At 40.8% G+C, this 26,538-nt stretch overlaps 1 protein-coding gene and 1 long non-coding RNA gene across 14 annotated transcripts in view; both read left to right on the top strand.

The window, feature by feature from the left end:
- SEPTIN9 (septin 9) overlaps nucleotides 1-2,999 on the top strand; it is a 302,626-nt gene extending 299,627 nt beyond the window's left edge. For all 10 annotated transcript variants that reach the window (XM_081937930.1, XM_081937932.1, XM_081937934.1 and 7 more), the window contains one exon: nucleotides 109-2,999. In XM_081937930.1, the coding sequence (XP_081794056.1) occupies nucleotides 109-247 (139 nt within the window). In that variant the 3' untranslated portion in view covers nucleotides 248-2,999. The remainder of the gene's footprint in view (nucleotides 1-108) is intronic.
- Nucleotides 3,000-14,568: 11,569 nt separating this feature from the next.
- Nucleotides 14,569-25,326, top strand: LOC309383492. 4 transcript variants are annotated; one of them, XR_014173856.1, is made up of 5 exons: nucleotides 14,569-14,673; nucleotides 17,328-17,459; nucleotides 20,097-20,321; nucleotides 20,965-21,100; nucleotides 24,940-25,326. It is a non-coding gene; the product is annotated as an uncharacterized lncRNA (long non-coding RNA). The 4 variants fall into 4 exon arrangements; XR_014173857.1 differs by lacking the exon at nucleotides 14,569-14,673 and adding an exon at nucleotides 16,266-16,347 and having other exon boundaries at nucleotides 20,120-20,321; XR_014173859.1 differs by lacking the exon at nucleotides 14,569-14,673 and adding an exon at nucleotides 16,266-16,347.
- Nucleotides 25,327-26,538: the final 1,212 nt, after the last annotated feature.

The raw sequence follows: 26,538 nt of genomic DNA, 5'->3' as shown, positions 1-26,538 counted from the left end.
AATCTTTTACATTCCTGTATAACATTGGCTTTACCTCCAACTTTGGACCTGAAGATCTCTTCTTTTCCTTTATTTTTTTAAAAATATATTCTCTTCTCTTTTTCCTAGGACACACATGCAGAACATCAAGGATATTACTAGCAGCATCCATTTCGAAGCCTACAGAGTTAAGCGTTTAAACGAAAGCCAGAATGCACTGTCCAATGGTGTGGTTGACAAGGAGGAACTGGTGGCCAATGAAATGTAATGCTCTGTAGTTGCCCCTCCCCTGTCGTCCCCCCCTACTTTCTTTAAAACACGATCCTAGAAATCCTTTGCTGGTGCCATTGTCCTTTCCTCCTCCTCTTTGCCAGTGGTATCCAGGCTGCTGATGTTAATTGACCAAATAACAGTGCTTTCCATAACAAACATCGTATCTTGCTCTTTCCCAGTCTCTGTGATGTGAAACCATCTCTCCTGTCCTTCCTTTTAGGATATAGTAATGAATTGTTATAGGGACAGCAGCTTCAGGATGAACTCAACAGGTGGGGCTTTTCTTGAGTTTTGATAGAATGGTGACCACTTTAGCATAGGTTGTTGACCAGGACTGGTCCATGTTCCTTCCTTGGAGCTAAGGAAGAGATTCTCAAACAAATACAGTAATTCGAGTTTCCTGAAACAGAGATGAGCAATGATTGAAATTTTCTTTTTCTGTTAATCGGGAATCAAGAGGTCTTTTTCATAGATTCCTCTGCTATCGTTTAAGCCAAGTATCGTTGGCCCAATTATTTGAAATGATTGCTAGTATTGTGCCAATCTAGTAAATATGAAGCATAGCTATGTTAATAAGAAAAGAGGGTGCTATGCATTTCTTACCGTCTCCATGCAGCTTCTGTTCCCAATTAAGCAATAGCATATCAGAACAATGTTGAAAGGAGCAAAATCAGATCTGAACAGGGCAGCTTTCTTTAGCAAATAGACTGGATGAAAGCGCTACAGGATCATCTTCTTCACTATGAGTAGAAGATAATTAAAGAAAAGTCCATTTCTTCTTTTTCTGCTTCAGTGCCTCGGACCCATACAAATCTTTTGCAAGCCACTTGGTTCATCTAGTGCCAAAGTTTATTGTTTTTGAAACCTTGGAAAGAACAGGGAGTTGTTTCTGTTTTATTTCCAGTGTGGGTGGGTGGTTTTTTGTTTTTTGTTTTGCTTTATGTATCTTAACTCCATCCATTTCAGATGAAATTTGTTATGACTAGGTACATTTTCAAAGACATGGTAGAGTGGGTAGAAAAATGTATGATGGTTGCATGGCACAATATTATACAGCACTAAACATTTCTTACTCCAGCATGCCTTATTTCTTCCCCCCTTCCCTTAAAATGACAACAATAGTAGAGAGAGAGCCAGTAGACTCAATAAAAAGTGATGATCTACTATGGTATAATATGGCAACTCTATTTTAAGAGTAAGCCACCTTTTGGAAACATAGATCATCCTAACTTTAAGAAGGCTCCTTTGTTTTATCCTCCTCACCCCATCTCTGCCTTCATCAGGCCTGAAACCCCAAAACCTTTTGACTTTCCAGAAGTGAAGGGGTTCATCATACATTTGATTTAGACTTCTTCTGTTCAAGCACTTTTGGTGTAAGCTTTCCTATGGTGGAAGTTCCTATGCTTTGAAGACCCCAATAATTAATATTGTTTGTTGAGCTTAGCTGCTTTTTCTCCCCTTCAAAACACCGAAGACATCCGGATAGGCTAAATTATGTCAGTGTTCAGTTTTTGAGTCTAATCTTTTTACTTACGTTTAAAAGCATCCCAGATGTGCATCCCAAGTCATATCATCCGGGAGGTTCATCTCAGTCTGAAAAGCCACATTTTTTTTTTCTGGCTTGGCACCATCCAGATTTATTGACTTTCATGACTCCAAATTTTAACCATTAAGTTGAATATCCAACCCATTGCACCTGACTTTGCAATCGTTGACAAAAGGCTGTATAAAAATCTCTCACATCTTGTATGCTGAAAGTTACTGAGAAAGTTCATTCAATATAGAATTCATTGACATTCTCCAACCAGTCCTTAGGCAGTAGAGGGATGTCTGTATTCCTAATGGGGGAAATGTTTTCCTTTGAGACAATTTCTCCATAACAATAAATGTGGGGTGAGAACTGAATGCTAATCTGATCCAGGCTTTAGCCAGTATTTATGATTAAGCAAGAAGTCCATAGGTTATAGCATTATAGTGTTTGAACCCAGACTCAAAAGAGCCAGCTCTGAAGGACCACATGCTGTTCAGGCCTAATTGCTCCTTTTTGAAACCAGAAAGCAATACTGCCCTCTTGTGGAACGCTCTGAAAAGAACAGCCTATGTATTGATTCTTGACTTCCTTCAACATTAAATGCTCTGATTTCCTCTTGCTCATTTGGGCACCCATGTGGCCATTCTTAACAGGCAGAAATGCCTCAGGATAAGACATCAAAAGCAGATGTAGGATGCCAGCAGATGAACACATCTTCATGCAGGTCTTCTAAGCATATAAAGTCGTCTTCCACCCAGACCTCTTGTGATCCATTACTGCGTCCTTCCTGCCCAGGGCAGAAGTCCCTCCCCCCCACTCAATCCAAACTGTCAGGAGATGTGATTCTTGTCTGTTTGTCATTTCTGCTCATGGTGAATATGTCTTCAAGTACTCTTTGCTCTGAGGCTGTTACACATCTGGTATTGCCAGTCAATCTAAACTACCCTTTTTAAGTTTAAGTTGCCCCTCCCAAGCCAAAAGAGAAGAAAAATGGAAAAACTTTACTGAGCTGTGTTAAGCTGAGGAAAAATATTTTTTTTACTTGCTGACTTGCTATATTTTAGCAAAATTAAAATTGTGCATTATCTAAAAATATATATAAATATCTATATTTCAAGTGTTTATGAAACGGATAACTAAGAAACGGAGAAAGTCTCCACACCCCATTTCCATGCATTTCAGTGAAACAAAAATTAAAAGTAGTTGTTGTATCATACCATGTTTGCCAGTATTTTTCAGCTAGCAAAAGCAGGATTAAAACAGCTTTCTCCTTTTATATTGTATGTTTGGAGGAGGGTCTACTGAGTAAAACCAAAAAAGTTCACCCAAATGATTAAAAATGGCCTTTTTGAGAACAGTATGCATTATGATAAATTTAGCCCTGTTTTGTATAATAATAGTGTTTAATATGTATTTCCAAAAATAAATGTTTCAAATGGAAATAATCAGATGAGGCTTTTTGGGGTGATGGGGAGGTTGGGCTCAAAGAGTATATATGTAATCCTATTTTCTCCCAACACTTCTACATACGTTAGTTCAGGATGTACAGCCACGGTATGGTAACGGAATAACAGAGTTGGAAGAGACCTTGGAGGGCTTCTAATCCAACCCTCTGCTCAAGTAGAGGATGCCTAGACCATTCCAGACAAGTGGCTGTCCAGAAAAAAAGAAAGAAAAAAGTCAGTCTTTAAAGGAGGACAGTTAAGAAATTATATCTTAACTGAAGAGAAAGCTGGAAGTGCTTTATATGTTATACATGGGTACAGAGCATATATTTGAATAAAGTATCTTGACTCTCAGGAAGATCAGAAGAAGATTCTCCTCACTGCACAGATATAAACCATCCAACTGTTTATTTACTTTACATCAGTGGTGGGATTCAGCCAGTTCGCACCACTTCAGGAAAACCGGTTGTTAACTTTCTGAGCAGTTTCGTGAACTGGTTGTTGGAAGAAATCATTAGGGCAGAGAACCGGTTGTTAAAAAATTTTGAATCCCACCACTGCTTTACGTAGTATCCAATTCCAGTTTAAAGATAACTTTATTCAAAATCAAAATGCTCTTGAACTGCCATGCCTGATTTTGAATTCCGTATCCCATGATTCCACGGTTGACTAACAGATCACAGCTAATCCAAAATTGCAATCCAGATGGGTTCATAGACCCAACTCAGCTAAATTCAAAAGATAGCCAGATGATAAAGCTACCAAAACAGAGCCTTGTCACAGTAATGTCCCACTCTATTTCTGTGTATCCTTGTCCTCCACAGGAAGAGTTTAGAAAAGATGTCCCCAACAATGTTCCCTCTAAGGTGCGTGGCTGCGCGGCCGCGCACGTGGCAAGAAAACACCACGCAGCAGTTTTCAACTGCCACGCAATGACTTCTATTGCCACAGGCTCCAGAAGCTGGGGAGGTCCTTTGCAGGCAGCTAGAACGGGCCGCCCGCAAAGGACTTCCCCAGACTTGCTTTGATGAGCACTGTGTGACTGAGGGTAGTTGTGAAGCCCCAAAGCCCCTGCCGCCACCGGAATAACTGCTGCCACCTCCTCCTCCTCTAACAGCACTGCCGGATTTGCCGCCCGGCGCTGCGGCTGAGGCGAAGCCGCCAAAGCTCCAGCCGGCATCTCCATGCATGGCAGCGGTGCCTCCCCTCCGCTCAGAGCACCTGAGCTCAGCGCTGCATTACCCCTGCCCCCTCCTCCTCCGCCGTGCTTTTGAGGAGCCATGAGGCTGCGGGAGCCAGTAGGAAGGTGGGGGGGAGCAGGGGAAAAAAAGCCTCATGGCTCCTCAAAAGCACGGAGGAGGAGGGGGCAGGGGTAACGCGGCGCTCAGCTCAGGTGCAAATCTGGTGGTGCTGTTGGAGGAGGAGGAGGTAGCAGCAGTTATTCTGGTGGCAGCTTGTCGACATCTTCAGCAGCAGCCCTGCCCACGATGAAGAAACCAAAGATGGAGCAGATCCACGCAGATGACGTCGCTGCAACATGACTGGAGGAGGAATTCTGGGAGTTGAAGTCCACAAGTCTTAAAGCTGTCAGGTTTGAAGACCTTTGAGTTTTTTTTCTAAAGGGTTAGGGGTGCAAGGGTCTTGTAATTTGACAGCTTTAAGACTTGCACACTTCAATGCCAGAGTTCCTGAGCCAACATGACTGGAGGAGGAATTCTGGGAGTTGAAGTCCACAAGTCTTAAAGCTGTCAGGTTTGAAGACCCCTGGTTTTTTTTCTAAAGGGTTAGGGGTGCAAGGGTCTTGTAACTTGACAGCTTTAAGACTTGCGTGCTTCAAATGCCAGAGTTCCTGAGCCAACATTTTGGTTGCTAAGCAGGAGCGTTGTTAAGTGATACTGATATTATATAACACTTTTAATTAAGTGGGTACCTTGAAGAAACATAACTTTGAGTTTCAAATAATACTGATTTCGTTGTTGTCTTACGTGACATCTGTGAAAAAAATTCAGGTGCTCAGGCATGAAAATGTGCCTCTCAAACACTATACTTTTCTGCTCACATTGAAAAAAAATTAGAGGGAACATTGGTCCCCAATTGTCTTATTTGCAATGCTGTAAAAAAATAATATTTTTTTTGCTGACTTGAGCTGAACCATTCAAATATGACTCCAGGAATAATCATCAATTAGTGTGTTTATCCCTTCATGATTAATACAAGCAGCAAAAGATCCTGTGGTACATTTAAAATCTTGACAGTTTTATTGTGGCGAGCTTTTTCCTGAGTTAGCACCCACTATGTCAGCAAAGTAGGCTGGTCCATGAAAGTTTATGCCATGCAGTCAAAGTCTTTTATGAAGTCACATGATTGCTTTTCCAGGAACAAAGTAACTTAACATTGCTTTTCAGTCAGTGGCATCAAATCCTGCTAAAATAACCTTAATAAGATCAATATAGGAGTTTAAGTCTCTAGTACTTTAGCTAATCCATTTTGACAGCTTGGTTTGTAGGCTCAGCCCCTAGTGCTAGATATATTCAGGTCAAGTTATTTTAATGGGCTACTGAACTCTACAGATTTCTTGTGGCTATATTCTGAATTCCTTGTATTTTCTTAAAAGCTAGCTCTGGTGATCAACACGGCAATTTCTCTTGTAGGGAAATGTGAACTGTGGAAGCTTGGGACGGCTCTAGCCAAGGCCTAGAGGTAGAGTTCTGCTGTGGCATGAAATGTAGCCATTTTGGTACAATGAAAATAAACCTATCCCTGCTTTCTCTCTACCTCACTTGCTCATAAGTCTTGAGGCCTAAACCACATTGAAAGGAAGAAAATGTTGGTTGCTGTAGAATAGCACATGCTCTCATAATTTGTCCTTGAACTGTAAACATGTTCATTATCATCACTTAAAGGCTGTGTTAGTTGAATGGAGATTTTCGATCACTGTAGGTCATGGTTGGTCGAAATCTGGACTTGGTTTTTCTTTGAAGACATCCGAGAAGCTTCTTCAGTTCTGACTACAAGGAAGAGGATGAAAGGATTTATATTTCTTTCATCCTGTATACCTGTGGTGGCAAATCTATGGCACGAGTGCCAGAGGTGGCGTGCAGAGCCCAGTCTGTGGGCATGCATGCCATTGCCAGCTGCTGGAGTGGCAGAAACCAACATGAAAACAGCCAAAAATGCCCCCCAAAACCAGGCTGTTTTTTGCTGTTTTCTGGCCCATTTCTGGGCTGTTTTCAGGCTGTTTTTTGCCGTTTTAGGCCATTTTGGGCCATTTTGCAAGCCGTTTTTAGGCCATTTTTGGTCTGGTTTTGGCCATTTTCAGGCCATTTTAGGCTCTTTTTGGCCATTTCCACGCTGTTTTTAGGCCATTTTTGGTCTGTTTTTCGCCATTTTAGGCTGTTTTCAGGCCATTTTGCAGGCCATTTTAGGCCTTTTTTTTTTGGCACTCCAGTGGAAAAACAAAAAACGGCCTGAAAATGGCCCAAAAATAGCCTGAAAAACAGCCGAAAAATGGGCCGAAAATCAACCCAACAACACCGCCCAAAACCAGCCAAAAAACCAGGCATGTGTGCACTGCACAGCTGGTCTTCGGGTTTCTGGCACTCCGGCACGGATTCCGGTTTGGGCACTCGGTGCCGAAAAGGTTCGCCATCACTGATATACAGTAATCCAGTTGTCAGCACTCTTTCTGAGACTCAAAGCCACATGAGGCCACTGTGTTTTTTGAACTTTTCCTCATACCCACCAGAAGCTGATGAAATGAGACGCTAGGAAAAATGAATGAATATTCAAACTTTTCTCAAAGAGTTCAAGGTAATGGAACTTTTATTCCTATCATGATACTCTGGATGGGGCCGAGAGTGATTGGCCCAAAATCATCCACTGAACTTCATGGATGACTTGAAACTAGAGAACAATGTCTCAAAGCACACCATCGCTTATACTCTCACTGGGCTTTGTGTACTGGCTGTATAAGGTCTGCTGACTTTTAGTACATTTTAAACTGCTTTTCTCAAAATCATGAAGGAAGGTGGCTCTCTATAAACTGAATAAGCAAACCAGGGTAAACTATCCAAGCAACAGAAAGCCAACAGAAATTTCACAGAACATTACATTCTGTACAGGAAAACTATTAAATGTGTGTAAAGATGGTATTTGCATTACACTTGAGCAGATGCTGGGAACAGCGCACACAAGGCAATCCAATAAGTGAAATTCAGGATGAGAATCCAGTCATTTGCAGAAATGCATTTTTCTCCCCTGGGACAACTTTGTTCAAGTCATTTCTTGCCCCCCCCCCCCCCCGGCTCCCCACTTTCTTCTTCTTCTATAACTGCAGTTTCACAAAATGAAAAGTGGTTTTAGTGCCATGAGATTTGACTGGAATATTTAAGCATATGTTTAAGGAAAGTAGCTTTGAGGAGGGGGGGGGCGTGAGACCCCCAATTTGCTGATTGCTGCCTATAATGAATGGGAGAAAGTAAGAAGCGAATGTAGATAGAGAAGCTTGATGGAAGTCCCAAAGGAGAGATTATAAGGAAAATGTGGCCAAAGAATTCCTGTCCTACTTTGTGGCTACTACCTATAGGAAAATCCTGAGAGGAAAAATTTCTGAGAGAGGGTAGCTGGTGATGGAGATGGTTCTCAGTTCAGGATGAGCGGTTCCATTGCGCTGCACTATACATGTATGTGAGAATCCATGATAAATAATAAGAGTAAAAGAAAACATAAATAATTAAAATGGCTCCCAAAACGTCTGCCTGATTTAAAAACTAATTACTTGGAAGGTAATCATCACCAGAAATTGCATACCTTTACCCACAGTGCTGTTCTCCCTCTCCCTCCCTCCCAAATCCTTCTATCCTAATCACTATCCAGGACATCAGTATTCAGGATTATCTTTTATCGCTTGCAGACAATAAACGACTTGACTCTTCCATCTCCTGATTAATAACTTCATTGGAGTCATATGTCAAAGAGCAATAAATCCTTGGTAGAAATAACAATCTAGGAGCCTTCAGTTTTTAAAGGCACTCATCAGCAAGTATTCTCACTATCAGAACAAAGGGGTGTAACTATGATGGGGAATGGCACCAAAGGAAATTCTCTTGATTAAACCAGCACTGGTCATTTAAAATGACAGCTTGAAATTTAATGGCAGGAAATAGTAGATCCAGTCCAAAGGGTTGACTTCTAGAACTCCAGTTTTGGTAAATGAATAAGATCCAAAATGGTGGCTTTGGAACTTGGGGACATAAGCCCACAAATATACATCAGAGGTTTTATAATTCAGAGATCCCAGTACTCAGATTCAGACTTTTTAAATGGCCACAGGGAAACTAGGACTGATAATGCAGGGCCCACCATATCTGCCATCTTCTCTTTTATAAGGTCTCGTGAAGCCTTTGCAATCTTGTGATACCTGGACATGAGAATACACAAATCTTAAAAGATCATGACATTTTGTACTCTCACAAGAATTGGAACCTTGTTTGGGGAGAAAATATGCATTGATGTGGTCCTGTCCTAAAGAACAGAAAGTTGAAACCCCTTGCTGATTTATTTCAAAACACTAAATCTAAGAAGCTATTCTGATCTGTGTTGAGACTATATCTGCATGAAGTTATGTAAGAGGGAACCTAATCCCATATCAAGATAACCTTCCTTAAATTGCTGCTGCCTGGATGTGCTGGAATTCTATTCCCTAGGGATGTGTAACATCCAATGGAGACCATTACGCTGAAAAAGACACTTTGGATGCATCTAAATTGGGAAGATGTGGAAAGAAAAGCCAGACCTTCTGAAGTTATTTTACCTAATTATTGAGGATTTGAGAAGAATTGAAACATTTTTTTAAAAACACTTTGATGTTCATACGTTTGGTATGAACGATTTTAAAAGTATTTAAGCTAAAAGTATTTAAAACTAAGCCCAATTATCTCCAGGTTAGAAAACAATATGAATGGATTCCTAGAATTGAGAAGGGCAACAAGGCAATCCCAACGCCAACAGGCATGGATAATTGAGCAGGAAAGCATGAATGCTGAGCCAGCTATCCAATAGTTAGATTCCTGTAATGTGATGGAATGTAGTATTGATTCCCAGGAGGAGAGGCTGCTTCCCAATGGGCAAAGAGACATGGAATCTTGGAAAGTTTGGTAGGCAGAAAAAGGGATAATAAGACATCCCCTCCATGGCACTTCAAATGTATCTACAGCTATGCATAGTGTTGCTTTAATTTGGCATGGCTCAGAACAATGATAAACTGTTCAGAAGTATCTCCATGTGTCATTCTTGGTTCTTGGGGCCTGACATGTACCAACTCAACAGATGCAAGTCACGGATTCTAAATCAGAGAGTTCTGAGCAATTCTGCAAAGGAAAACACCAACCCTCACTATCATTTCCACATACATTGCTGAACCCTGCACTTCTGGAAAGTAAAAGACAGTGGATGGATTCACTAAAGATGGTTTGTAGTCACGTCCATCTGCCCAGAAACAAACCAACAAATCTATAAATATAAACCAGAGTGGGAATACATTATAACAATATAATATCTTCATTTGGCTTTCTGGTAAAGGAGTTTTTAGTACCACCAGGACCATCATGGCAGATAGTCTGTAGAAGAGAATGCTTCCATTGTGACACCCTTTTCTGGGAGTGCCCCCAGTTTACTCCTACCAACAGGAATAAGGGCACAGAACATTTGAGGTTCAAATTGTGTTGGTGCAAGTGTAGATACAAGTCTAGTGAGGATAGCGAGAGAGAGTATATAGAGATGATATAGATTAGATAGATGATAGATGATAAATAATTATAGCTAGATAGATGATAGATAGATAGATAGATGATGATAGATAGATAGATAGATAGATAGATAGATAGATAGATAGATAGATAGATAGATGATAGATAGATAGATGATAGATAGATGATAGATAGATAGATAGATAGATAGATAGATAGATAGATAGATAGATAGATGATAGATAGATGATAGATAGATAGATAGATAGATAGATAGATAGATAGATGATAGATAGATAGATAGATAGATAGATAGATAGATAGATAGATAGATAGATAGATAGATAGATAGATAGATGATAGATAATACACAGAGAGACGGAGAGGAAGAGAGAGGGGGAGAGAGAGATTATTCCTAAAAAAAAAATAGTTCATTCTGGAAAAGGGTAAGTGGGATGACCTGTATATAGATTTTGAATTAAATATTAACTTGCTCTATTGGGTTTATACAAATAAACACTCTCTATCAATAATGCATCTATTCATTATTAGTGTGGCAACAGATCACTACAACTAAAATTGCACAAACAATTCCATTCACTCCCATTCCCCTCTCCCTGACTCCATCCCATTTATCATTTATGTTTAATGATGGCAGGCCCTATCTTAATAGTTAATAGAGGTGGGATTTTTTTTTAAAGAAAGAGTTGGCTCAACTTTTATAGAGCTTTATACCCAAAGCACAGAGCTTGCATGACTATAGGAAGTTTGGGATTTACATTTGGAAATAGCAATTATTCCTAATAAGCAAAGGGAGAGGGTGTGTCAACTGGAATCTGCAGTGAAATGCAGGTAATCCTCGACTTGCAACCGTTCATTTAGTGACCATTTGAAGTTACGTCACTGAAAAAGTGACTTATGACCATTTTTCACACTTATGACCATTGCAGCATCCTCACCGTCACGTGACCAAGATTTGGATGCTTGACAACTGGTTCATATTTATGACGGTTGCAGGGTCCCAAGATCATGTGATCACCTCTTGCGACCTTCTGACAAGCAAAGTCAATGCGGAAGCCAGATTCACTTAACAACCGGGTTATTAGCTTAATAACTGCAATACTTGACTTAACTGTGGCAAGAAAAGTCGTAAAAATGGGCAAAACTCACTTAACAAATGTCTCACTTAGCAACATAAACTTTGAGCTCAATTATGGTTGTAAGTTGAAGACTGCCTGTAGCCATTTGCCACACTGGTCATGGCCCCAGACAATATAATTAATTATACTACAGCAGGAGTGTAGTTTTCATTAAAAACCCCAACCGTGATCAGATCAGGTCCATATGGACCCCAAAAAAGCTTAAAGCATAGTAAATTGACTAGCCTTTCGAGAGCCCAAAAGTAATTTTTTGCTGCAACAATCTAATCAGTCAATTCCTTGAAAATGAATATAAAAATGTTGCCCTTGAGTATAGCCTTTGCCACTCTAAGTGACAACAGTGGTGGGATTCAAAATTTTATTACTGGTTCTGTGGGCATGGCTTTGTGGGCATGGCAGGGGAAGGTTACTCCAAAATCTCCATTTCCTCCCCATCAGCTGGGACACGGGAGGCAGAGAATAGATGGGGGTGGGACCAGTCTGACATGGTATTTACCAGTTCTCCAAACTACTCAAAATTTCCGCTACCAGTTCTCCAGAACTGATCAGAACCTGCTGAATTCCACTTCTGAGTGACAACCTTATCAACAAGGTATGAAACTTTGAAAGGAAGCTGAAGACTTGGTTGAATCCCCAATTGAAAGAGTCAGGAACTGGAGGGGGGTTATAAAAACCAAGGTGATAGAACGAGTTGAATTAAGGTTCTGAAATACTTCAAACCTCATTGCTCTTTCAACGGACATTTCTTGCATCTGGAGGGGTTTGTAAAGTCATGGTTATAAAGCCTTGTTGCTCAGATCTTCCTTATATAGCGAATGCAGTGGGGGAAAGATGGGGGAAATGGGCTCTCTGAAGCAGACATGAGCACCTGGCCCAAGAGATCAGATCAGAGGGGGGGGTCCTACCAGTTTGGATCGGTTTGGTCAAGTAGATAGTAACTTGGCCTGCCACACCCCCGAACGGGTTCTATCGTAGGCACCATCTTGATTTTCGGTTCTTTTTTTTTAAAGATTTAAAAAAAATGTAAAAAACAAAACCTTTTCTAACGTCGTGTGCATGCACAGACCTTTTTAGGTGCAAATGTGCACATGGGCTGAACCACCAGTAATGCCGGCAGCAACCCACATCTGGATCAGATCATCTCATCCAACCCTTTCCACCAAAGCTCTTTGGGGCCAGTGAGGATTACCTTGTGATGGGCTTTGTTTCCTCCCTTAGCTCTTGGACCTTTGGACTGAAGGCAACCATTAGCCTTAACTTTGCAATCTCTGACACTTCTTCACTGATCCATCTACCCTAACAAGACTTCAGTTCACAGCATGAAGATTATGGGCTCCAGGAGAATGAATCCAACAGACACTCATGGGTCAAATCTTGATTTTAAATTGAGCATATTTGGATTGTATTTTAGGCTGTGAAAACTTCTTAGACTCACAATTCGGATGCTGGTTATTTACTTAAAAAAATAGGGAATGGAAAGTTTTGGAATGACATTTTCATTGTACTAGCTTCTTTTACTGGGGCTTCCTATTTCTGTGCTATTGCCTCTCTTTTATGTGTGATTTTTTTTAACCATACCCTGTGGACACCCACGGTTGAATGTAACATCAAAATTGACATCCTAGAACAGCAAGAGGGTTAAAAAGTTTTAATCCGTTTTTGGAAAAATATTATTTTAAACACTGAGGAGAATGCTGCCTGCTTGAATTTAGGGTTTGTTTGGGTTTTTTCGTCAGCAATTTGAAGTTGCAGTGGTGTGTTTTCATCATTCTTGCTATCTCTGCCTCCAAAACAAGTACAAAGGGGATATTTCAACAATTTATTATGATGATCCCCTTGAAGGCATCCTGCTGAAACTTGCAGGGTTAATGTCCTCTAAAATATCCCCCAGTGCTGCTACTTTTAACTCAAACTGGCCAAATGTGAAGCAGCTGCAAACATTTTTATGCTTCCCCATTATAGCATATGGCTGATTTTTTTTATTATTTGAGTCAAATCCTGTAGCAGATTGCACCAACTCAGTTTGCTTTATAATCTCAAATTGCAATATTTAATTTAATCATTCCATGTTTAGATCTTGCTCTCCAATTCAACTTAATTGAGCTGATTTGCCCAGGTCTGGTGCCTATCCCATAGTGACTGGGTTCACATATTTCACTAAATTGAAATGCAGTTTTGATTTTGGCTTAGTATATGAACTCACCCCATTATAGTTTTTAAACTGCGGTATATGGCCCAGCCATATGAAGCTTGTTCAATGAACTATTGCTAAAACAAACCATTTCTTATCAGACTATGTAAACCCAGTCTAAAAATTCAGAACCAGAATTTGGGCCATTTTTAGGTTTGCCTGTCACCGTGTAGTTTTCATACTGGCTATGTCTGATGGTGAACCCTACTGAAAATTAGATCTGTCAACAAGCTATAAATAAATCTCCAACTCTAAATGCTTCATAAGACCCAAGAGTATGAAATTTGGTCTCTTTTAGTGTTATAATATACTTTACAATAACACGCACATTGCATATAGTACTGTTAAGGTAGTTTTGCCAAGCTGGGGATTTCTAGATGTACTGGATATTAATTTCCAACCAGCATCACCAATGAAAATGAATCCCAAAGAGCACCAAGTTGGAGAAAGCTTTTCTGTGGGATATCATGGGCAGATTGAGTCCCAGAGATGTCATTAACCTTGACAAACACATTGTCCAGTCACTAAACAAACGATTGTCAACTATTCTGTCTAATGAGATAGTAACAACACATTTGCTTGTTGTCTGTCTACACATGTAAGTTTCCCAACTTGTCAAAGGATGGGCATAGAGAGGAGTCTCGGAGCACCGTAACAGCATTTTTCCAGAACTGGTCATAAAATGCCCATCAAGGTAGCTCCACTTTGCCTGCCACTTGACCCCTATTCTCAGAGACCAACATTGCTCCATGATAAGCTGCTTTCAGATCATGGCCCTCCAGTCCTTGCATCTCGCGTGACTACTTAAATTGTCAGATTTAACATTTTTATTATTTGTAACTGTGCTGTTCCCGGCACAATAGTCCTTGGCTAGGTCCTCTAGGTGCTAATGTAGTCGTAATAATCATCATAATCATCATAATAAGAGTGTCAGACTATAACTTAGGACTCCCTGGGTTTTGTCTGCCAGAGTCAGCCCCTGCCTATTATTAAAGTTGGGGGGGAGGTCAGGGTTGTGTGCAATGAAGCAGCCACACTATAATTTAGCAATTACTGTAACCCACACTTGCAATTTGAATGGTTTTGTACAAACTCTTATCCGTGCTTTCTCTCCACTTAGTTTAATGCTTAATTTGATAAGCTGCCTTTAACCCACTCAGTGCTGGCTGCTATCCTAATGGCTGGAGGGGAGAGAACGGTTCCAATTAATCCAACAACCCGGAAGCTAAGAGGCTTGGTTAGAGTCCTTGGTGGTCTGGCTTGGGAGCTGGGAGAGCGGATTGGCTGTGTAACCTCCAGGAAGTCACCTTAAGCTCTCGGAGCCTCCCACACAGCACATCTGTACCAGGTCATTAATTATTATCTACCTTGCATTGTATGTTGAGGAATGAAGTGTAATTAGCTAGAGTTGGTATTAGGAGACTTAAATGCAATGTTTTATCCCCTGCTGTTCAGTAACTCGTATTTATCCCTTTCAATAGCATTCCCCACAGGTTCAAGTATTCAGAGCTGTGATTCCTTCAAGCTTAGCAGTCAAGTTAACCAGTCATTTAGAAATGAACCTCTATTTATACTTGTGCTATACTGCCGATATCAGTAGAAGACTTCTGTCGAGGAATATGGCTCATACAAAATCCTAGCAGCCTTCCAACTTGGGACTCTTCTGCCTACTGATGAAACTACCCAGAGTGCATAAGAGCAAGAGGAATTTTTCGTTGCTTCAAGCAGCCAGCTGGGTCTATCCTGGCATTGGCAGTCTCCTATTGTGTGCAGTCTCCTATTGTGGCCCCTAGAGTCAGGAATGATTAGCACATATGTGCAAGGGGAAGCTTTAAGGGACCCAGTGGCTCAGTGGCTAAGACGCTGAGCTTGTTGATTAGAAAGGTCAGCAGTTTGGCAGTTCGAATCCCTAGCGCCACATAATGGAGTAAGCTCCCGTTACTTGTCTCAGCTTCTGCCAACCTAGCAGTTCGAAAGCACCTAAAAATGCAAGGAGAAAAAATAGGAACCACCTTTGGTGGGAAGGTAACAGTGTTCCGTGCGCCTTTGGTGTTTAGTCATGCTGGCCACATGACCACGGAGACGTCTTGAGACAGCGCTGGCTCTTCAGCTTTGAAACAGAGATGAACACCACCCCCTAGAGTTGGGAACGACTAGCACATATTTGCGAGGCAACCTTTACTCTATTGTGTGGAGGTAGACAGACCTTTATGAAATAAGGGAGTCTTTTGTATTTCTAATACTAAGCTTGGAGTATGGGATGAGGTGCAGGATTTCTGTCTGAATCTTGTGCTTCTGAAAGGATCTGCGGAATCTACTGGTCCTCTAGGGCAACCAGCATATTTGCAAGCATGAAATGACTAGGGCACGAGTAACTGTCTGATCCAGAAAAAGTTGCATCTGCCACACGGGATGAAGCTGTGCATAATGCCCTCAAGTGGGGAAGTGCCAGCCAACCCAAGAGTTGAAATCTCCCCAGATGTAGGGACTCTAACAACCATAGGCAATAAGTCTTGGTAGATTATGCTGAGGATCAAGGATACCCCACCCCATCAAGGATAGCTTCTAGGTACTGAAACAGGATTTGGATAGCTTTACACAGTCAACCTATAATTGAGTAACATCAGCATACTAATGATAGGAAACCCCAAACTACTGGATGATCTCACCCAGAATTTTCATACAGAAATTTTATAGGAGGGGAAGTGAGCCTTGATACACTCTACAAAGAAGGGCCACGAGGATCAACCTCTCCTACACCAACCAATGCATATTCATCAGCCCATCCAACCATCTCAAAGAAAGTCATCTCCTTCCAGATCTGCTCACTACAAGATTGTCACTGGATAGGACCTTGAAAATGGATGTGCTCAGTAGCACTTCTACTCTTCAGAACTTCCTCCTCCTTGAAATCTGATTAACTGTAACCCTTCTGTCCTTCTGTTCTGTCGTGCAAAGAAGGAAGGATTTAAACCTGTGATTTAAAGGTCGGTATAAAAGTGCATTGCATTTGTATTTGCCGGTATTTATGTCCTAGATGTTTTACTCTGGGGTCGGGGTTTTCTGGGGTTTTTGTTTGTTTGTTTGTTTGTTTGTTTGTATTAGTTACCCAGAGGTGGTATTCAGCCGGTTCTCTCCAGTTCAGGCGAACCGGTAGCAGTGGCTGCAGTAGGCTCTGCACACCCACCCTGATGTAATGTGCAATCTCCTGCACATGTGCAGAAGGTGGTGTGCATGCGCAGGTGCAGCGCATGAGTGCGAAGCGTGCACAGACACATTCACATTTTTGAACCGGTAGGGAAGGTAAGTGAATCCCATCGCTGTAGCTACCTACATCCTGCAGGAATGCATATGGCATAGAACAAAGGAATCAATTAATCAAATCTTCTTTTTGGAATGATAATGTTTACTATGAAGCACCTCTGGAATTGAACGGTTCCACACCCCATCCCCTTGCTGCATGCTAAAATTCTTGTTTGCTCTTGAATGGACAGCCCTCTGCCTTTTTTCCTTCCCTCGTGCAACAGGGAAGCATGGGTAAAGGAACACATGGTGGTAGGGCAGGAGCTCTAGTGGCTCCATGCTCTCCTAGCACATTGAAGAATTTTAAAGGGCAGGCAGGCAACATTTTGAGGTGATATATGTAACTGTTGGAGGCCAGATCTGGAGAGTAACAACTGACAACTGCAATAATTATCTCTTCTGGCAACTTTCCAGTTAAAAATATTGGCTGTGAAGTGACCTTGAGATACAGGTGCTGGAGGACAGGGGGAATCCGGGCTTCTTTTAACCGCAAGGGCACGTGTGTTTTGGAAAACCATTTTAACACATTCCTTCTATTTCAACCGCTCAAAAATGGGGCTGGGATGAAAAGAGTATTAACTTCAATAATGCAAGAAACGTCTGTGACCAAGAGAACTCAAAGCCAGCAAGCAATAAGTAATAGAGCAGCCTGTGGAGTTTTATATTAAAACCATTCCTTCTGCTTCTGGTCCCTGACAGCTGCCACAGTGAGACCATTTCAACAGCTCTTTTCAGCACCTGTGTGACCCCCATCATTTTAACAATGTCATAATCCAGTGGGAAGGAATCCAAACGTTCGGTGTATCACTTTTTCTTCCCTAGTGGAAAAAGGTAAGGTTCCCCCGCCCCAGAGACATGCTTTCAGTTCCTACAGTCATTGCAACTTCACAACATCTTATGGAAAAGGTCTTTCGATGACTCCCCCCCCTCCCCATCCCAAGTTTATCCACACTTCGGCAATTCCTCATTTCCGCCCAACAAAACTCTCAACTTTCCCATTTAATCATTTGACTTGCTAGCCAGTAAGTCTGCACAAATTAGGCAAAATCTAATCTAAATAGTTGATTTTGCTCAGAAAATTATTCTAGTTCAAAAATGTGAACCATTTCTGAAAATCAATTCAATTTAGGCGTTTGAATGAAATTGTCAAATTATTTCAGTGTGGGTTTCCAATTTGATTAAGAAAAACCTGGTGTTACACATGCACAGAAACCTTGGAGTGATCCAAAACGATTTCATGTAGGCACCTCATGCGTTCCTATTAAAATGTGCAATTTGTTAATAGCATCTTAGCAGGCAGTCCACTTTCTTTGATAAACGGGCAACATTTCTTCTGCAGAAAATGAACCAGGATGAAATCTGAGGGCACTCCTTTTTCAAACAGCCATTTCAAAGGTGCTACGGCCGATTCCTTGCCCCTCCTCTCAAGCACGAGAAAATGGCGGCAGTGAACACTGTCTGCGGCTCTTCTCTCTTCCTTGCAGTGACACCGTCCCTGTCTCTCCTCTTGTCATCCTGACACAGATGGTTGTAAATCTCCCGGATGCCAATTTGGCGCCTGAAGGTTAGGCGTGCTGCCTTATTAGTGCTCAGTTTTGTCATTCAGCCATGTGGACCAAGAGGGAAAGGCAAACAGCATTGCAAACTGAAGCAAATTTACAGCCGGGCTTCCTTGGCTTATTTGCATAGTGCAGCTCTCCCTTTCCCCTACCATGTGCATCTTTGTGTAATTAACTAATGCCACATTCATCAGAATTTAATTCATGCAGTGCAAAAAGATGCGCAATGGCCGGGAGGGGGACAACAAAGAGGCAGGCAATGCCTGGAAGGGGTAGCTCTTGGCTTTGGTCTTCTACCTCAGCTTCAGCATGAAGTTTGGCAGAGCTTAATTAGAGTGTAGGATGCCATTAGATCGTTATCCCCAATCCTTACCGCATGTGCTTGGGAAATATTTTACCCCCCTCCCAGTCTGGATCTGACAATCACTGCTGCCTACCAGAGTTGGTAAGTTTGCCTTTGCGCATTCAAGGGCACGACAACATGTGCCTCCAAAATCTTCCTGATTGCCAGCGGGAACAGGCGAGCGGGTGTTGCAAAGAGCAACATAGCGTCTGCCAGTTTCTCCCACTGTAATTGGATGTAGCATCTTTGCAGAAATAAGTGGGAACCACAATCAGGCTGTAACAAGCCCTCCGATATGTTTAGTAGTTGTGAATGTGTGTCTTGCTGGGATTCCTTTCTCCTTCCCCCCCACCCTGGTTTTTAAATCACCTGTTTTCGCAAACAGCAGCTATTTGGGAAATAAAAAAATAATAAATAAATAAATAAATAAATAAATAAATAAATAAATAAATAAATAAATAAATAAATAAATAAATAAATAAATAAAAAATACCCAAGCTCCCTGGAGCCAGAGTAAGAATGTCTGTGGGAAGGGAGAAACAGATGGGCATCTCTCTCTTCCCCACCCCAGCACTCCAGCAAAGACAAATGAAGTTTTAACAGGGGGGGGGGGAACCCCTAAATCTTGACCAATATGAAGTGCTCAGAGACATCCGTAGAGCCTTGAAGACCCTCGACAAGCCCATCTAATCTTCAAGATAACTAATTGCCTGTCATTTAATTAGCATTGGTCTACCGAGAGCATTAGGATCTATGTATGTTGTGATTTCTCATTTCATTAATCCCATCTCCTCCCCCCCCCACAACCACAATATTTTGCAACAATTCATTTATCAACAGTGTATAAGAGAAGTCACAAAGGGGAGGGGGAGGAAGGGTTTTTCTTTTAATTGATTGTAAATGTGGTTGTAAGTTGATTGGAGCAAACAAAAAATCACCCTATCACTTCAAAAGACCTCCTTTTTTCTTTTTCTCTTTCTCTTTCTCTCTCTCTCTCTTTGCATTGGGAGATTCGGTCTATTTGTTTACCACTTATCAAATAAAGCAAAAACAGAGTGGGTTCGATTTTTTTAAAAAAAAATTTAAAATGCGGAAATAATGGAGGCGGAGAGCAAGGCTAATTAACAAAAAAAAAAACCTCCTTTGCCAAAAACAAAGACTGACTCAAACAAAAGCAGCAAATATAGTGCCCGGCGTGCTGAGATATTCAGTGCTGGATCGGGCTCCTTGCCAAGTGAATTCACAATACACGGTTTCAATGTGTATGCAAAATGCCATTGTCTTAGCTAATGGTTGTTGCGGAAGAAACCCCATCATTTCTTGATTGCTGTGGAGGGTGACTTGTTATGGGGAGAGAGAGAGCGGGATGGGTGGAAGATGAAAGCAGAATACCTATCTGGACAGGTTGGTGTCTTGTCTTATCTTTGCCCCACTGTTTTCTTTAAATCCAAAATGGCTGGTCATGTTCCCCCATGACTGCCCACTTTCAACTTCCTCTGCCCTATTTTCCTTTCCTTCCCTCCTGGTCTTCCTTCCTTCTTTCCTTCCTTCCTTCCTTTTTTCAAGGCTCCTTCTGTGGAACGTCATAGGTCCTGAGCTTGAAGGCAAAGGCTGCTTTCTGTCCGTCTGGCACATCGTCCCTGCAAGATGCCATCTCGCTCGCATTCTTCCCGACCATCCCAGTCAGGGCTGAGGAATCTGAAAGGCATTGCTGATGCTCCAGCCGCTTGATGCGCCTCGTGTACTCGAGTCGCCCGATTTGCATATGCCGTGCAGCCATACTTAATGAGTGTGAGTAATTATGCCAATCAGACTTTCGGGTTGTGTGCTGTTGTATTATTTGGGGTTTTCGTTTCTTCACCCGCCCCCCACCCCTGCCCAGCCGATGGCATTAAAACTTCACTACCTCTTTGGCGGAGGGCTGGGGAGGGAAATAGGGAGGGGGGGTATGTTGGCACAGCAACTGTTGTTAAGGGAGAAGAGAAGCAGCTGCCAGCCTGCATAGCAAATCTGCAAGACTTGGCACCATGCCAGCTTCCTTGAGGGTTTCAGAGGGATGGTATGTTGGACGGTAAGACTAGCTAATTAATCTTCCGGCAGGGAACAATGTAATATCAGGCAATTACAAAGGCAGAATGAAATTACAGTGGTGGGAAGGCTGGCATACGAATTTCTCATCAAGTCCTCTTCCTTGGCTCTGCAGTTATAGATTTTTATACCTCGAGATGAGCAGTGGAAGAGGGTGGGGGAGGAGGGAGGAGGAGAAAGCAAGCACGTTTGAGCCAAATGCACAGGGGACTTTTCATTTGGTTTGCCCAGAATAATTTCTACTGGAAACAGTTTGGAAGTTGAGGCTGGGAGATCTAAATGCACTTAGAAGCTTATTTTTAAAAGATCTATAGGACTCTGGGTTTCCTCTCTCATTTTTCCTCAGTGGGGCCCTTCATGACAATGAAGAAACGTGCCCTGTCCCTGATGCCATCACAGTCACTGGAGTTCTGTGGTTACCAATGAGATATAGTCAAAACTTGCCTCGACTGGAAAGGCTGAGATGCTGATTGGTTGACAAGGCGAGAGTTATTTCTCCCTCAAGGTTGGCAAGTAACAAATTCCATAGGTATTTCATTTCTACAAGGATGACATGGCCAACCTCCACAGCTCAGTCATTCCAGCCATTGGCAACTCTGCCGCCACATGATGAGAAGCCTCCTCTTCCCTTATAGCAGGGAAAGCAGAAGGGAAGAAGAAATACAAGGAGGCAAATTGCAGGGTCTTCCAGTATTAAGTAGGCCCTACATCCTTGTTTCCTTTTCTTTGCCCAGATTTTAGCCTTTTGTATCCTAGAGGAAGTTGAGGGCAAAAATCAGGGAGTTTGAGTCGAGTGATTAATAAACACACACAAAAAACATAGGTTATGATGACCCAGCTAAATCAGGCAGGACCCTGGACTCCCTCAAAACTTTTATTTTTAAGGGAGAAGAAAGCATGCACTATTCACCCTCTTCATTTATCCCCACCCATAACCAGCCTGACATTTTCCAATGAAAATTTCTCAAAAGAGAAATATCGGTTTCTGTATCACAATCCTTCTGTTTGCTAATTCAGAGATGCAGTAGAAATCTCTACTTGATTTGCTGGGCTTCACAATTAAGAATGTAAATTCTCTAGAACTCAGTCTTGGTGATGTCTTATAAACATCAAGAAGTGATCTTCCTGGAATCTTCCTTAATAGCCAATATAATCTAAATACTATATTTCTGGAGACTCTACCTTGCTGGATAATGTCTACAAACTTAACAGAAAATGGAAATAAACATATGGTAAGATATTAGAAACAAGTCTCTTAGAAGATACCTCTTGATGGTAGTAATATCAGGGAATGCCTTCCAAATGGAAACTACTTCAAATAAAAAAAAACATCACCTCACTGACCTACTCAAACTCCTCAAATTCCTCATAAAACTCTGAAGATTTTCTCTTAACCCCTAAGCTACCCAAAAACTCTAAAATTCATCTAATCTAAAACCTTCCCAGATCCCTCCTATTATTTACTCTGTAGAGAATAAAACTGCCCTCAACCACCCACCTCCTGATATCAATATGAACACAACAGTGTAGTTTTAGTTGCAGTCACAAGTGCGTTTACCTATCTTCCAGGATATTTTCCTGACTCTACCATCACTCATCCAGCCTTGGGATTCCCTGGCATTCTCCCAATCAAATATGACCCAAACATATAGCTCCTCATAGTTTCTGAGTGAGATAGTGTTGACTAAATGTTGTTACTTGTTGAGATTATACCATGTGTGGGGCAGGGGTAGGTTCCGGCAGGCACTACTGCGGGTTCATTTGTGCATGCATATGCACAATACAATAAAAATTGTTCTGCGCATGCCAGAAGCAAAAAACAAGAGAACCTGTTCGGGGGCGTGGCAGGCCTGGGTCGCTGCAGGTTCCAGCGACCTAGGCCGCCAAATCACTACCAGTTCAGTCGAACCGGTCCAAACCGGTAGGAACCCACCACTGGTGTGTGATAATACAAATGTAGTTTGTAGCTGACTCATCATTATTCATTGAATCAAGTTAATATTCACTGATCATTACTGATCCTGCACAGATATTAACATCACATATTTCTAGTAAATCTCTCTCCATTCTGTTCTTGAGGTCATATCTAGCATTGGTTCCTTTTTCATGGTTAGACTTGACCTATTGCATTAGCATGAGATTTATTCTAATTAATTTTATGTTGTTAATCTTGGTGCTAGTAAAAAAAATGTACACTGAATTATTTCTGCTGAGCAAGCATCTTCCCTGCTTTGCTATTCTGTGCATTTCTGGAGAAACCCAACATAGTCCCATTGGTCTGGATTAGACCAGCTCTGTCTATAAGAGGCTAATGTCAGGCCTCTGAGCTAACAGATTTAGGATCTGTTTATAAGGTTAGATAAAGTTAATTATGATTCCCCCTGCCCTCGGTGTGCAGAGGGATGTGTGTATATGTATATTTGTAAATGAGAAACCCACATCTTTTGAACATTAGGTCATGAGGTGTCTGGCACACCACAGATCAATTACTGCAAGTCAGGCTGTCACATTCAGTGAAATATGTTACATTACAACTCTTGAAAATTGGAACCATACATTCATTCCTTTATAAGAAACTTTGCAAGAATAAGGCACTGAGCAGTGTCCCAGTACAGCTATTGTGGTCAGATTTCTGAGTTTCTTTATCACTTAGAGTTCAGGGATGTTGTCTAGAAAAATATTTAGTACTTTAAAAAGGTAACTTCCTAAATAGGGACTGAAATTCTGACAGTGACTCTGAATAAATTCTGGATATGGACAGCTTTATGATATCTTCTATAAATCAGCGGTGGAGACAGCTCATCTGGATGAAGACATATTCGAATTCCCTCAAGAGAAAATGAGTTGTAAAATGTATGGGGTTGTTAGCCTGTTGAGATTGATTCATTACTAAATGCTGATTGCTTGGAATTTAGTCCCAGCTTCTCAGGAAGATAACGATAATGATGAGCTAGGAGAATGGTATCAACCTAAGGTTTAAGTTGGGCCATATGAAATCGTAAATAAAGAAAACAAGAAAAATTTCAGAGAAATAAAATTTGGTCAACTTTTTGAAAGTAATTGATTTTAAAAAGCAACCAATGAACAGATATTTTTTAATTGCTTATTGAAAAGAAAGAGTAGGATGGATAATGAGGAGATAAGTGGTCCCAATTCCATGGAATTCTAATTAAAAATTGATCAAAGAAGGTTTTGTGGTTTTAGAGTATATGCGACATGTAGGTCAAGTAGAAAAAGGACAACATTTGTGGAGTTCTAATTACAGGATCTAATCTGGGTCAGTCACCAGGACCAGAGGTTAAGCCTTCCGAGGTTTGGGACTTGTGCTGGGGCCCATCCTCAGGGAACTTCTCTCTACCAGAATGTGTACTTTGGGCTACTCTATGCATAGTATTTCTGTGGTGCCAGATTGTGTATGGCTTTTTATTGGTTGATTGGGATGCTGATGGCTGGCTGTTAAGTTGTTGGTTGTTGTTTCCTTGTGCTGCCAAGTCATATACTGTAGATGATGATATTGTTATGTCTCTCTCTACTTCCTTCTTTTCTTCTTCAATAAGATGTGAATGGGGAGAACGAAAGAGATCCATTTATCTCCTGAGCATGAAATGGGTTTGAGCACTAGCTAACTTTTCTTTCCTAATTTTACTCTTTTCCTCTGTTTTTCTTTCCCTATCTCTTTGCTGATGACCATGTTCCTAGAAAAGAAAAGGGGACAGTATCCAGCAAGACATTTTCCCTTTTATTAATATGGAATTCTTTCAGTCCAAGCCTCCACTAATAGGAATTTTAACCTGTAATAACTAAGTAGCATATTTTATAAAAATTAATTCTTTACCCAACCATTATATCATAGATTTTGAAATAAATTAGCTATACTGGGCATTCCAACTAGGTGATCAGAGAACATGGTAATAATCTTTCCTGCATTTTTTCCCTAAAACCTTTCCCTTGCTCCATGCTTAAAAGACATATGTATTTTAATTTGTCTTATCAATGAGTGCTTACGTACTTCTCTGAGATTACTGTAAGTGGGTGGAAGGGATGACCCTTATGCTTTGATTATCCAAGGGAATTGCTGTGAATTAATTTTTAGGGTTTTGTGCAGAGCTTTAAACTTGATCTCCAAAATATGCTTCAGAATGAGGGGAGATTTTATCAGAACACCTGTCTGCTACATCTTTGGGAGATGAATCTGAAACATTGCCAACCCAATTTGTTATATTATTTAAGTGGATAGGTTTAGGTATACAGTACCAACAAAAATGCTTATTAGCCTGTTATCTGATATTCCTTAGTTATCTCAGTCTACTTCCTTCTGCAGATATTACTCTCTGCTGGGATTCTAGGAAAAATTAGAAACATGTCAAATCAACCAAGGCTAAGAAAAGCAGTATGGGAGAGCCATATGGAAAACTTCTGAAGCAGGTGGAAGATGGTGTAATGAGGAATATGTGACACTCTCATTGGCTGACCCAAAGCTTGATTAATGCATAGCACCTGCTGGCTTCTTTCTCTGTTTACCTGTTACAAGTTCTAAAAAAGGATCGGTTTTAGTTTACCAGAAGGAACCTTTCGTTCTTCTGTAAAATGTGTTATTGATTTTTAATCTAGAGTCACAAATGATTACATAAAAACAAAGCAAAATATACCAGAAAATAAATAAAATATAAAAAATCAAATCATAAAATAAAATATAATGGTAGAACAAAGCTCATCATATAGGACTTATGTCACATGTCACCATAGTATCATCAAATCATAAAGCTGGAAGGGACCACAAGAATCATCTACTCCAAACTGATCAAATTTCTCATAGAGGTGGTAGAAAGTCAGTTCATATGTAGAAAATGGAAGAGTGTCTTTTGCCGTGAATTACTTTCCATCCAAATAAAGTATTAATTTTAGCTTCTGCCCATGCACAATAAATCCAAAGTTTTTCATACTTTGATAAAGTTCCAAAGTTTTGTAATACTGTATTATTCAACAATATATTCCCATCTTTGATCTTTATTTTTTTAATGCTCTGTGTACAACTGTATGAATAATAAATCAAAGCTATATCAACATAGAGCAAGCCCATTGATCTATATATGAGTCAGAGTCCTGTCCAATACATTGCACTTCCAAAATACAAAATCAACCCCTACTATGCTTCTCTGTGGTGCCTAATATACTCAAGAATTTGCTGAATTAATTTTACTTCAGGGGCATATAAAAAAAGTATTTCCACATACTTTTAGCCCATTGATCTGCTAAAATAGAATATTCTAACTCATTTTTCCAATACCTGCAAATTGATGCATCTCAATGCATCGTTTGCCATTGTGAATAAAAATAAATTGTGGGTTTAAGGACTTCAAATATTTTTTCTACTGGTATTTGCTTAGAAATGTCAGAAATAACTAATACATTTGGCTCAAATTGTACTGTTAAGAGATATTGTAATTGCATAAATTGATACTGAGTAGACTTAGGTAATTCACTTTGTTGATTCAAAATATGACTTGTTTTGTCTTCCCAATCTTTTCTTCAGATGTTCTAAAGAAATAATTATGCAAGAGTCTCACAATTAAGCTGAACCTTCTGATACACTCAAATTTATCAAACTGGAGATTTTTTTATTCTTTTACCAAGGAACTATTCCTTCAGCTCATTTCTAGGACAAATGGAAGTGGAGTTGCTCTAGTTCAGGGATGTCAAACTCGCATCATTAAGGCAGTGTCACGTGACATATTGGGACTTTTTCCCCCTTTGGTAAACCGGACATGGGCATGGGTATGGCGCATCCGGCCCATGGGCCACGTGTTTGACAGCTCCGCCCTCCTTCACAGAGGTCAGAAATATGAACCTGTGAAAGTGGTGGTGGGAAATTTGTACTTTTGGACTTGCAAGATTCTGTTAACGTAGTCTTATAATAAAA

Source organism: Natrix helvetica (assembly GCF_964273705.1).
Source record: "Natrix helvetica genome assembly, chromosome: 1".
Lineage (NCBI taxonomy): Eukaryota > Metazoa > Chordata > Lepidosauria > Squamata > Natricidae > Natrix > Natrix helvetica.
Note: the sequence above shows the minus strand (reverse complement) of the source record. Positions and strands in the feature narration are given on the sequence as shown.